A 13,453-nucleotide genomic window follows, 5' to 3' on the forward strand; every position below is an offset into this window, starting at 1 on the left:
GACTACTTAAATCTATCAGTCAAGGGCTGGGCTTGAGGGTCCTGCAGTGAGGGAGTAGCCCAGCAGTGAGCTAGCGGCTACAGCTCTGCTGGTGTGACAACAGGCGTGTGGCAGGAAGGTCATGAGGAAGGAGCTAGAAGTGACATCTGGTGCCAGACTCGGAAAGGACACAAGTTGGGGACCAGGACAGGCCTGGTGGTCACAGTCACAACTGAACTCTCAGAAGCATCCTGGACTGTTGCACAAGTCTTTGTGGGACCAGAGAGCCAGACTCTTGGTTATTTGCCAGCCTGGGTAGCATGAAGGCTTCAGAAGTGCGGAGGGGAGAGGGCTCAGAGAGACAAGCTGGTCCAGTCTCTGATCAGCAAGGAGACCAAGTCCTGAGAGGGGAAGGCACAGGCTTGGGTTCATAAGGCTAGATTTGGGGTTCAGAAACAGCACTCTGACCCTCAACCCCTCCAACCAGTTCCACGCCTCCTCACTCCAGCCAGAGCCTCTTGGATCAGGTCTCTCTGCCCTTCAGGGCTGGCATCCTGAACACGACACTGGACTTGGAGTCGGAAGGCCTGGCTGGGCTCTGTCCTCGTACCTTCACATTACCCAGCCCTCAGGGTTGAGAATGGGCCACCTTGTCTTTCCTCATCGGGACGAAAGCTCCTTACTCGGCAGCTTCCCTTAAGGATTGGACGGGTCAGCGGCTGTGTGAGCACCATTGAGCCCAGAAGTGCCTGGCACCTAGTAGGCACCTCCCAGTAGTGAGATGAGCAGGGTATATAGTTGGACCAGGGCTGTGGAGACGTGGGGAGGAGCTTGGGCTTGATCTATTCCTATACCCCCTCCTCACCTCCACTTGGCATTGGCTTTCCCAGGGCCCCTGGGCCTTGGGGACAATCTGGAAAAGGGTTACAAGCACTCTGGGGGTCCCTTGATCTAGCCAATGGGCACGTTCCCCTTTTACTTTCCTTTTCAACTACTCCCAGAGACTCGCGTAGATCAAGCAAGATGGTGGCTGGTTAATGGTTTTCTCCCAGCATCTGGGCTAGACAGAGAGGCAGGAACTCCTTCCCTGCACCCCCTTCTACCAGCCAACCAAGGCCAGATATCCCACTGTTGTAACCAGAACATTCTTCACGGTTAAGGGAGGTGGGGAGCCAGGCTCGGGGCGGGGAGTGAGTTGGGTCAGAAGTGCATTCCGTTTCAAAGGGCCTCCAATAGTAGGCACTTGGATTGTGGGGCCCAGTGGGGATAGAATTTGCTCACTAGCTTGGGATAAATGTTGGGGAGAAGTACAGGGCTTTCAGCAGGCTGAGGAGGGCTGGCCCAGGAGCCCCTTAAGAGGGGCCGATGATAACATTCCGGTAACCCTTCACCGCCTTGAGCTTGTCGCTCTCGAAGTCCACCACCAGCTTGTAACGGCCCATGTAGAGGGGCAGCAGGTCCACCCGCGCCTTGGCTTGCTCCCCTGGCCCCACAGGGTCCGAGCTGCAGGAAGAGATGAGAGGTGAGGACAGGGCCCAGGCTCATGGATCCTAAGAACTCAGCATATGACTGGACAATAATGATGGTGATAAAATGGGCCTGTTTCCCACCTTGGGGGCCTGGGCAACCTGTCCTCCTAATGTAGAGGGTCCATATGTGCCCAGAAGTGGGATCAGAGAGGGAATGGCCAGGTGGCCACAGTTGTATAATTGTATTAGCTGTGCACACTCAATATTTGCACACTTTAGTGTATATTATGAAACTATGTGTGCCATAAAAATGTTTAAGAATGTAAGTGCCTATGTCTACATGTATGTATGTAAATACACGCTCGTGAGGATACACCCACATATGTACAGGTGTGTACTTGCCCATGTGTAGACATCTGGGATGTACATGCCTGTGTCATGTGATGGTGCTTAGTGATAGAATATGCAAATACTGAGTTTGTGAAGACACAGTCGTGGTTTTCTCTGCTGTGCTGTGGATGTTGAACGAGGCTGTGAGGGTGGGAACGGTGCGCCAAGCGTATCTATCTGAGCGGACCCAGGCTGGATCAGTGGGTATGTGCGTGTGTCTTACAGAGATGGAGAGGAGGGCCAGCAGTTCCTGGGGGCAGTCCCCCCAGATAGTGTTACCCCTTCTGCCAGCACTTACATCTCCGCGGTCTTCTGCTCTTCAGTCAGGCCGGCGCCCTCCACGGTGAAGGCACAGCCTGACAGGGGCACTGTCAGTGGATTCTGCAGCGACACCTCGGCCACCAGCTTGCGCCTCTGCTTGGGCTCACCCAGGATCTGGAAGACAGCACGGGGCCGATGTCAGACACAGCAGTGAGGGGGCCAACTGGGCCATTTCAGTAGCTGCTGCAGTTTGGGTCAATATTTGCTTAACAGCCGTGTTCATTGCTACCACTAGTGCTCCCTGCCTCAGTTTCCTCATCTTACAAAACACGGGTAAAATGCTTCCCTAAGTCTCCTTCTTGGGGCTCCATGTGACTCAGGGGTGAACAGGGTGCTTCCCCATATGCTCCAGGGTTTGGAGTGGAGAGATTATGAGTTTTGGAGAATGGCTGGCCCCTGTTCCTTCCTCATTATGTGACCCTGAGAAAATGATTCCCCCTCTGAGTCTGAATGCAATAGAGAGATGGCTTTTACATGGACTTGCTCAAATGGTTTTGTGAGTCAACCAAATGACTGGATGAGATAATGCAAATGAAGTCACTGTGGCCCACCATGGGGATTGGACAGCTAGCTAATAAGCAAATAAAGTGCATGACACCTTTGTGGGGATGGGACCATGAAAATAAGGTGAATGCAACCGTAACAAAGGATTGGTGGGTTTTGTTATCCACTGCGCTTAAGAGACGGAGCTCTGGTGGGGTAGTCCATAGTGAGTTAAGCCAAAAGGCTGCAGACTCTGGAGGTCTGAGTCTACCAACAACTCTGTAAGAAAAAAGATGGGCAGTCTCCTCCCATGATGATTTACAGCCTTGAAAACTCAACAGAGGGTTATTATTAATTAGAACTGACTCGATAGCAATGAATTTGAGGCTTAAAAGACAGCCAATCCTAGAACAGAAGGGGAAACTCACTCCTACTAAGGAAGAAGGCCTGGGTTAGAGTTTGATTCTTTGGATCCAAAATCCCTGTCCTGAGAACCTCCTAGACACATAAGACACAGAAAGTGTGAGAGAGAGAGAGAGATGGAGAAAGGAAGAAGTGGGGGTGGGGAGAAGCAATACCAGAGGAATGATGAGAAGCAGAACAGGAAATGCTGGTAGCAAATACAGAAGAGCAGGAGGGGACAGCTCAGTGGGCTTCCTAGCCTACAGAGAGAAAGCTGAGCATTTTCAGGCTGAGACTTATGGTGAAGTTGGCTGCTGCTGGGTGCTTATCAGGGGAGGTAAAGGGTGTTGTAACACTTGCCCAAGCAGCAAGGGAGGATTAGCCAGCAAGCACTGTATACACAGGCTTGCACTGAGCAAGGTATGCACACACTTCATGTTTACTTGCTAATCTACGATGGGGCGATTTCAGCACATTTTTTTGGCATGGTGGGGAACAAGAGAAATTGTGTGCTTGGAAGTTGGTGGGAATCCACAGTGGGTCCCACATATAACTTGCGTATTGTGTAATCTGGCCTTGCTGACCCTGCCAAGCAGCTTGAGCCAGGGAGAAGCCTGCTCATGAGTACGGCCAAGATGCTGTCTTGACTGAAGAACTATTTATCGGAGTCATTCCTGGTCCCGAATTGTAACCTGTCACTTCTCTAGCAAACCTCACAATCTGAGTTCTGTCTGTGAGTTCTGTGTGGTCACTGCTACGAATTGTCAAACCTAGCAGAGAAGCAGACAGTACCAGGGAGGGATGGATGGTGCCAGAGTTGATAGAAGTTGGTGGGAGAAGTATGTCTGACATCCACCTCATAGTCATCAGCTTTGGCTGTTGATCTTGATTCTCCTTCCCCTCGTGAAGGTAGAAGGGGTTAGATACTATCTGCCACATCATTTTTACACTGGTATGTTTTTCCATATGAAAGAAATGCCTGAACCCAGAATTCTCATAAGGATTAGCTGAGCTCACAGGCAGGCTCCTAGCAGTGCTTGAACATGGCAGGTACTCAGAGTGCTCCCTGCCTCCCCCTCTGCCGCTGACCAGTTATTTGCAATGCTGCACTTGGGGTTACGGGGCTGTGGATCCACTTAGTGAACTGACAGGACGATGACAGTGATGACAAGAATCACTTTTTGTTGAGTTCTTATATTATGCCAGAATGATTCTTCTTAGTGCTTCCCACGGATGAATTTTCAGTCCTTATAAAACTACAGATACTAGTATGGACCCATTTTACAGATTAATAAACTGAGGCACAGAGAGGCCAAGTAATGCACCCCGGGGCATCCAAGTACATACATACCCAGGCAGTCTGATTCTAAAGCCTGAACCCTTCACCCCTGCTCTCCCACCCCATCTTATCAAGAGCACTGGAGCCTGGGTCTTAGCCTTAGGAGTTCAGCATTTTGTGGGTTCTTGGAGTAATATTCATCCACCTGCCGCAAGGATGCATGGTTCTACCAATCTAGGATTCTTTTAACTTTATGACGCCTTTTTTTGATGAGCCTAGGATTTGGGACTCAAGGCTCCAAAAGTCTGGAGGGTAGAGGGGTACATGCGTGTGCTTTCCCAGGGGGGCTGCCCTCTCGCTCCATCTCTGGGCTGTGAAGAGACTCAGCCCCCACCCCCTGCCCAACCCACCCCTTACCCGGATCTTGATTTCTGGATTCTCCAGGTAGATGTCCCTCTCAGCCAGCAGGTAGCTGTTGGTGGCTGGCTCAACCAGGAGGCCTCGCACCTTGATAAGGTTGGTCTCGGTCAGGCACTCACAGTACTTCTCGTAGAGGATGTGAAGAGGAATGCTCTTCTCTGCAGAAGAGACAGAGGGAGGCTGTGACGGCTGAATTGTCATCCCTGCCCTCACCTCTCTTGCCCCTCACATGGTGGGTGAACAGCTGGACAGGACCTAGACCTTCCTCCACCTGCCCAAGCCCACAGGCTCTCAATGGAGGAGCTGGACAAGGAGAGGTAAGACCGGAAGACAGTGTGTGGAGCAGTTGAACTCCAGCAGACCAGGGTTCTAATCCTGATTCTGTTTCTTGCTGGCTGGTGACTTAGTGCAAGTCACTCCACCTCTCGGGACCGGTTGAGTCTGCTCACAGGTGAAAACGTATTCCAGGGAAGGGTACTCATCCGGCTGCAGAGAACATTAGCAGGTGGTGGGAAAGTGTCGGGCACACACTTGCCCTGTAACAGCTGCTGGAGGAGAGCGGAGCTGTGCTGCGCTGCTGTGCCAGGCATTGCGCTTGGCACACGCTTTCCTGCTTCACCTCTGGAACAACCCTGGGAGGGGTGTACGTGATGGCTCAGGTTCACAGGGGCGGAAGCAGAGGCTCTGCTAGGTGAGCCAACATCGCCCCGGGCCAGGCAGGTCGTCTGAGCTGTGCAGGCATTTGCACAAACAATGCAGAGCCAGAGTGAGACGGCATAGCCTGCGCTCACTAAAGAGTCCATCTCTGAAGGGAGCTCTGGTGGCCTAGTGGCAAGATGCTGCACTGCAATCCCAGAGGTATGCGGTTCAAATCCACCAGATGCTCTGCTGGAGAAGGGGGGGCAAGCTCCTCCTGTACCAGTCAGATCTGATTTGACGGTACACATAAAAATAATACAATAAAAAATTTTAAAAAAAAGAGTCCATCTCTGGACATCCCCTCACTTTCCCATGTGGTCTGCAAGATTGTGTCCGTTTTACAGAGGAAGAAATGCATTCTACCCCTCCATGGCCACGTGGTGGGCTGTGTGCACGTGGGTAGATGATCTGCCCTCTCTGTTACCACAGGCAACCAGTTCAGCTTAGTTCTGTTCTGTTGCGCAGAACTAAGCTCAGAGATCATTTCAGAACAAAAGCTGCACAGTTGACGACGGAATGGCGAGAAGTCAGGAGGGCCAACTTTTCTGAATGCAGAGAAGTGTGGAGTTTTGGCCCATTTTTCTGACGAGAACACTGAGACTCAAGTGCATCATAGGACTGCTTGTAAGAGACGGGAAGGAGCAATGAAAAGACCACTGGACTGAGAGTGTGCAGGCCTGAGCCTGGGTCCTGCTTTTTACTAACAGAGAACCCAGGGCCTCCCCTGGAGCCTTCTGTGGGTTCCCAGCCAATCTCGCCTCATCCTTCAGATGCAGAGGCCAGCACCCTGACAGGAAATGCTGTTACCTCATTTTCCGTCTTCTGTGCCCCTTCACCCACTAGATCAGAGTTTCCCAAACTCGAGCCATTCACATGATGTTTTTTTTGCATCCTCACTATCTGCTCATGATTTTTCTTTAAATTGATTAAACATCTTATCAAAACCCAGAAGGTTAAAAACAAAACAAAACAAAAACCAGAAGGTTGTCACAGTTAGGTGACATGGAGTTGATTTTCAACTCAAAGCGATCCCATGTGACAGGGTGGAACTCGTAGTGACCTCATGTGACAGTGTGGATGACCCTATGTGACACGGCAGAATTGCCCCTGGGGTTTCCTAGGCCGTAATAGTCACAGGGCCAGATGACCAGGTGTTCCTCTCTTGCAGACTTGCTGGTGGGTTTGAACCGACAATCTTTTGATTAGCAGCTGCGCACTGACATATTTTCACATACAACACGCCCACGGAAAAGAATGCAAATACGTAACACACACAGCATCCAGGAAATTAATGTGTCAAGGGATGGTGTAGTTTGCAAAGACGTATAACATACGCATTATTTGCATAAAAATACGTATCCATGTGTCCATGGGGCTCCTTAACAGGAACTAACCAGTACAAAGAAATACAAGTAAACAGCATCCTGTTATTGACTTGTGACTAGATACACTGTCTGTCTGCTTGTGACCTAAATGTACCATTAAGGGAGAGATTAGCAAGAGTCAGGGATGTTAACGACCAAATTAGCCCCCAGCTGAGCCTTTCTCTTCAAAGTCATCTGAAGACCTTGATTAAGCTCTTCCAAGTGAGCTACTTGGTCAATGTGTGATTCAAGGCTTAGAACCCACTGTGCACACTGGGGGTCCTCGCCCCACTCTCTGGACAATGCTGACCCCATCCAGCCCTTTGGCCTTTTCAGGGTGGATTGGCCCCTGATTAGATGCTGTGAGGGACAGAAAACCCAGGCTTTTGCTAAAGTAGACAAATCGGAGTGGCCCCGAGGGAGCTATGTGGCAACTGACCAGCTCCCCAGCAAATAAGGAAAACACCGTCCTGCAGGAGTTTTCAGGATGTGACTCCCCCGCCCTCACCCCATCACAGGAGGTCAAGGCTAGGGAGAAGCCTGGCCTCTTGAAAGCTGTCATCCGCCAGCCACAGATCATGGTCTTGGCCTTGGGCTAGACCCTGACTGGGAAAAGGGATTGTGTGCAATCTGTTTCAAACACTACTTAGAATGCTCTGGAAGGTTTCTTCCCTGTTCCAGAAGGTTCCCTGGGGATGTCACCAAGGCCATGCTGGTTGCATTTCCAGTGAGCCATTTGGTGAGGAGAAGGAGGGCAGCAAAGAGAGGGTGGGGGCAGGAAGAGGAGGAGAGGGAGCCGCTGAGCAAGGAGGCGGGGTGGAGGGCAAATGGATGCTGTTCAGGTCTCCCAGGCCTTGCTTCCTGTCCACCAGCACATGGAAACCCCCCAGATCTTATCATCAAATCTACCAACATATGAAAGGCTCTACCGGGGTCATGACACTGGAGATTCCAATACACCATCTTGGACTAGCTCCTCCTAGAAGCTGGTGGAAACACATGGGCCCCCTTTTCTCTTCACCAGGCTGGACCCTGCTGCCCCCCAACCCCCAATAGACACATGCAGCAGGAGGAACCCGCTTTGTGTGGACACGTCCGCTAGGATGATGAGAAGAATGGATAGGCTTGGCTGGAACCACTGCAGAACCCTGCCCCGGGCTGTCCCGACCGTATCTGGAAGGTACCGGGTGACTGAGAGGCCAGGAAGTTATCTGGCATGGCCTCTGGCCCAGGCTTGGAAGTCACCTTGTGCCTGGAATCCCAGGAAAGATGCTTCCTTCCCCTAGCGTGGTTCTGCACATGAGGAGGAGCGGATATGCATTTAGACAAAAGGGCTGGGAGGGCCCTTAAAAGATGAAGCCACCAGGCCACAGGTGGGGAGCCTGAGTCCTGGCGTGAAGAGCGGATATTCCCAGGAGCCCACAGCCCTGGCTGAGTGACAGCGACTGGAGCATGGCATCCTGACCGCCCCACTTCTGACAGCATGAGCTCGGTCCTGACTGCCTGGAGAGCTGCCCCTCACTTGCCCCATGTCCTTTCTTGCTCTGGGTCTCCGCTGAGCTCTTGCTGCCACTGGGCCTCACGGGTTATATGATGATACGATGAAGTAAAGTAGGACAGTTGCTAAGAGTTATTGTTGTTGTGCACCTGGTCTCAGGTCTCAACAGTTACGACTGTGAGTCAGGTTGGAACTGACTCATGGCTGACCCTCCGGCAGGTTTTCAGAGGCAGTAAATCACATGCGAGGAGACTGCCCATCTTTATTCTAAGAAGTGGCTGGTGAATTCGAACAGCGTGCCTTTGGGTGAGCAGCACAGCTCCTTACCACTAAGCCACCAGAGCGCCCTAGCTACTAAGAGTGTTATTGTGTGCCATCGAGTCATAACCGACTCATAGCTGATCCTCTAGTGAGTTTTCAGAGGCAGAAAATCTCATAGGAAGAGAACTGCCCATCCTTTTCCCACGGAGCAGGTAGCTGGTGGACTGGACTGCGTGCCTTTGCGATTGCAGCACAGCTTCTTACCACCAGGCCACCCGAGCTCCCTCGCTGCTAAGAGTACAGAGTCAAATCTCAGCTCTGGGACTTACTGGGTATGTAAGTCAACTTGGGTAAGTAACTTAATCTCTGTGCCTTAGTCTTCTTATCTGGAAAATGGGATTGATTCTGCTGTCAGAGACCTCTCCAAAGTACTGAAGAGCAATGATGCCAGTCTGAAGACTAAAGTAGGCCTGATACAGGCTACGGTCTTTGCAATTACTTGCTATGCATCAGAAAGCTGGATAATGACTAGGGATGACAGAAGGAGAATTAATACCTTTGAGCTGTGGTGCTGGAGAAGAGTATTGAATATACCATGGACTGCTTAGAGAACAAACAAGTTTATCCCGGAGAGGGTGAAGCCAGGCTGCTCCTTGGAGGCAAGGATTCTGAAGCTTTCTCTGACATACTTTGGACGTGTTACAAGGCGGGATCAGTCCTTGGAGAGGGAGGTCATACTTGGGAGGGTGGAGGGACAGCGCAGGAGAAGAAGACCCTTGATGAGATGGATTGATTCAGTGACAGGGGTAATGAGGTAGGTGTGTCGGAGACAATAAGATTGGCATAGGATAGAAAAGGGTTTAGGACTATTGTACATAGGGTCACTATGAGTTGCAGGTGACTCAACAGCATATAATAACAACATTGGTTATAAGGATTAAAACTCCATGTGGTAATAGTAGTTAATGATAATAATGTTGTTATAGATCATTGAGTCAAAACCGACTCATAGCTAGTTTTCACAGGAAGTAAGTCATATGGGAGACAATTGCCCATCTTTCTCCCTTCAAACATCTAATAGATTCAGATTGGCAGTGCAACTCCTCACCAACGGGGCTATGAGAGCTCCCAAGAAGGAATAACTGAGTCAATGTTCTCTATGTACTTAGAACAGGGTGTCAATCAGAGCAAGCACAATGTAGATATGTAGTCTGTAAAGTACACATACTCAGGCCAATCACCAAGAGACCCAGGAACGCAGGGCCTTACCCGAGAAAGGCTCCAGCGTAAGGTCCAGCAGTTGCAGGGTGCCGCACTCAGGTCCCAGGACCCCGTTGTAGCTGACGGTGCGGGCACAGAGCAGGAGGCTGCAGATGTGGTTCTCGGATGTGTTGTTGGTGATGTGGCTGAAGACGTCAAAGTCACTGCCCATGTTCATGTTCTGGCCTGCACGGATCCTCATGGCCAATCCTGTCTCTTCCTTCTCCGCCAGCTTATTCAGGTGGTTGGCCCTGGTGAAGGCTGCCCTCTCCTCAGCAGACCCTGTGGGGACAGCGAAGAGACCCTTATCGGGGCTGGATGAGGATTAGAGGGACGGAGGATGGGCAGCAGGCTGGCTTTTGAGGCCTGGTGTCTCAGAGCCGCCCGGGAGATGTCCTGATTCACTGCAACCCTCCACTGTGTTGCCGAGGCTGTAGATAGTAATGGGAACAGTCCGCCCATCTTTCCCCTGCAGCTTGCTCCTTACAGAAGAAAGATGCCCCCTCTTTGTGTCTGGCCAAACTGATCATAACATACTACCTTTTAGTTTGTCTCAGTCCTTTTCTCTTAAATTTAACCTCTGGGGAGCTCTGGTGGCCTAGTGGCACTACAATTCCAGAGGTACACGGTTCGAATCCATCAGATGCTCTGCCGGGGAAGGAGGGACAATCTCTTCCTGTACCAGTCAGATCTGATTTGATGGTACACGAACACAAAATAATAAAATTTTAAAAAAGTGTTAAATTTAACCTCGTCCACACTACCGCCAGGCTCACACCACCATTAATTAAAAAAATAAATACTACAAAGTCCCAGAACCTTCTCCACTGTGGCTTCTGCACGTTCAAGCATCTTTAGTGTGATATGTTACCCCAAAATGGGAAAAGAATGAAAAACATGGACTTCCCATCTGTATAGTTGTAGGTCTCACTACTGATAATAAAATCCTGGGTTAATAACTGATAATCAATCCCATGTTAATAAGCAGTGTGAACCGTGTTGATTTTCTGTCATAATCCATGCCTCTGTCTTGTAATAGTTACACCCTTCCATCCTATTAAGTGTTTAGCCAACCGAAAAGTCAGGCTTCGAAGAAGATTTGAATCCTTTTGTGGAATCTAGAATTCTTGTCCTAAGTTATCCTGAGCGTGGCTTCGTACTTGATGCTAAGGGATTGGTAACAATGGGCTGTGGCCTACAGGTCAGCGCTGCACAAGGACTGCTAAGTGGTCACCCTCCATGCCACTGAGCTGGTAAAGTGACACTGCTCTTGCTTGGCCACGGGAGGGCCCCCGGGGGAGCAGGGTGCCCACCGTCTGTGCCACTGGGCTGGTAAAGTGGCACTGCTCTGCCTGACCACGGGAGGGCCCCCGGGAGCAGGGTGCTCACCTTCTGGGTACTTGTAAGTGTGGGTGATGTCCTCGCGCTCGTCTCGGCCCACGCTCTTGGTGCTGATCTTCAGCCCCACGGTCAGCGAGTTGTTGATTGACTTCTGCATGGACCCATCCTCCTGCTGGATCCAGTCCACCACGTCGGCATTGACCTCGGCAAAGACGAAAGGCGCGTCGTACTTGGTACTCAGGTCGCCCTCCTTGATGGCACGGACGGGGACCGGCCCGCAGCAGTATGTCCCTGGTTATGGGTGAGAAAATGGGAGATGAGCTGGGGCTTGGAGGAGGGGTCCTTCCACGACCCTCTACAAGTCACCTGCATGCAATAAAAAAAAAAATAATAATAAATCAAGACCACGCAGCAACTTCATCCAGTGAGTCCATTCCTTGGGGGCAGCATAGGGGTAAAAGATAAGAATGGGGACAAGTTTCAGAGTTCAAATCCAAGCCTAACCTCGTATTAGCTGTGTGTTCTTGGACTAGTTATTTAACCTTGCTGAGCTTTTGTTTTATGTGGAGACCATATTTGTTTTGTACTTAACCAAATGAGTGGTATATGTACTGTGTATAACTTGATAGAAGTCAACCCTCATTGTTGTTGTCAAATCACACTGACTGTTACAGAGGTTTTCAGTCACATGAGAGGAGATTTCCCATCTTTCTGTAACAGAGGGGCTCACAGATTCGAGCCTTGGGCAAGTTACTTAGCCTCTCTGAACCTCTGCTTCCTGTGGGAATCATGGCTGTACTAACCCGATTAGAGAGCTCTTGTGGCCTCGTGGGTAAGGATTTGAGCTGTCAATGCAAAGGCTGGTGATTCAAATCCGCCAGGTGCTCTGAGGGAGAGCAACAGACATTTTCCTTCCATGCAGTTTATAGCCTCTGAAAACCAGCTGGAGGGCCTGCTAGGAGTCAGTTCTGACTGGAGGTCAGTGAGTTTTTAATGATGATTCGTGAGTGGTATACATAAAGCTCTCATCATATACTAAGAACTATGTACATGTCTGATAAATAAAATAGAAACGTATCCCCAAGCACCCTAAAGAAATTAGGGAGCCAAGCGGCAGGAAGTGTATTAAGAGCATATGCTTGTGTTTGTTCATTGTTCACAGAGAAACTGAAGCGGCCCCCATTGCGTGCTTGGCCTCAGGGACTGTGTACTTATTGAATGAACTTGAGCGCTGGATGTCCATCTCAGCGGGGTTGATAAATGTTCCAAACTGGCCATAAGCTTAAACACTGGTGACCAGAGGCTGGCTAGCTATGTTATATAGTGCCTTCATTTGATGGACCATGGCAACATCAAAGGAAAATCCAATCACAGAAAACCGATGGAGGAACAATAATTGAGAACTGACCAAGCAGGAGAAAGATTTTGACCAGCTGGAGTTCTTTACGTGATGTCTAAGGACCCCTCAGGGCTGGAGCTAGATTTCAGGGGACTGTGCACTTGGATGGGGAAAAAAACCCACAACTCTTATCTTTATTTTCACTGTCTTTGATAAAATGTCCAAGTTCAAACAAAGGTAGACTCAGCAGCTTGTCATTGATAAGAGCCAAGGTATTATCCCCTTAGAGTTGTCACAGATGTCTGGAAAGATCATTTATACTCCTTCCTATCAGTACTTATGGAGCTTATTAATGCTTACACTAGAAAATGAAGCAGCACAAATAATATTATTCAAATTCACTGCCATTGATGAACTCAGTGACCCTCCATCAGATTTCTGAAGCTGTAAATTATAGTAGGGAAAAGACTGCTCATCTTTCTCCAGTGGGTGGACTTGAACCATGGTCTTTGGATTATGAGTACAAAGAACACATGGTCTTTGGGTTAGGAGCACAGCACTCTGTGAACAATGCCAGGAGACTTCTTTTTCATGTCATAGATATTGAAAAACTTTTGATAATTCTAACACACTTGCCTTTCTTTGTAACCCTATGCTATGCGTTTTAAAATATTATTCTGAAAAAGGATCCAAAAATGTTTTCTCTCTCTTACATAATATATATAAAATTTATATAAACATAAACATAAATATATATTTGGAAGCAGAAGTGGCATCCACTTCCTAAACAACATGCCTTCCCTATGAACTTTGATAAATGTCGATACTTGTAGAGGGGCTTCAGGCCTTTTGTTCATAGGGTCACTAGGAGTCGTGCTCAACTCAAAGGCAATCAACAACAACAACATATATGTAATGTCATACACAAACTAGATACTATAAATCCCA

The 13,453-nt window shown here is 49.5% G+C and overlaps 1 protein-coding gene across 2 annotated transcripts in view; it reads right to left on the minus strand.

The window, feature by feature from the left end:
- Positions 1 to 1,331: 1,331 nt before the first annotated feature.
- Positions 1,332 to 13,453, minus strand: part of TGM2 (transglutaminase 2) — a 37,349-nt gene continuing 25,227 nt past the window's right edge. For both annotated transcript variants that reach the window (XM_006881520.1, XM_006881519.1), the window contains 5 exons: positions 11,215 to 11,457; positions 9,835 to 10,107; positions 4,741 to 4,901; positions 2,137 to 2,273; positions 1,332 to 1,482 (listed from right to left, as the gene is read on the minus strand). In XM_006881520.1, the coding sequence (XP_006881582.1) occupies positions 1,332 to 1,482; positions 2,137 to 2,273; positions 4,741 to 4,901; positions 9,835 to 10,107; positions 11,215 to 11,457 (965 nt within the window). The remainder of the gene's footprint in view (positions 1,483 to 2,136; positions 2,274 to 4,740; positions 4,902 to 9,834; positions 10,108 to 11,214; positions 11,458 to 13,453) is intronic.

This window comes from Elephantulus edwardii, unplaced genomic scaffold (genome assembly GCF_000299155.1).
Source record: "Elephantulus edwardii isolate Elephantulus edwardi_28Jun2011 unplaced genomic scaffold, EleEdw1.0 scaffold00015, whole genome shotgun sequence".
Lineage (NCBI taxonomy): Eukaryota > Metazoa > Chordata > Mammalia > Macroscelidea > Macroscelididae > Elephantulus > Elephantulus edwardii.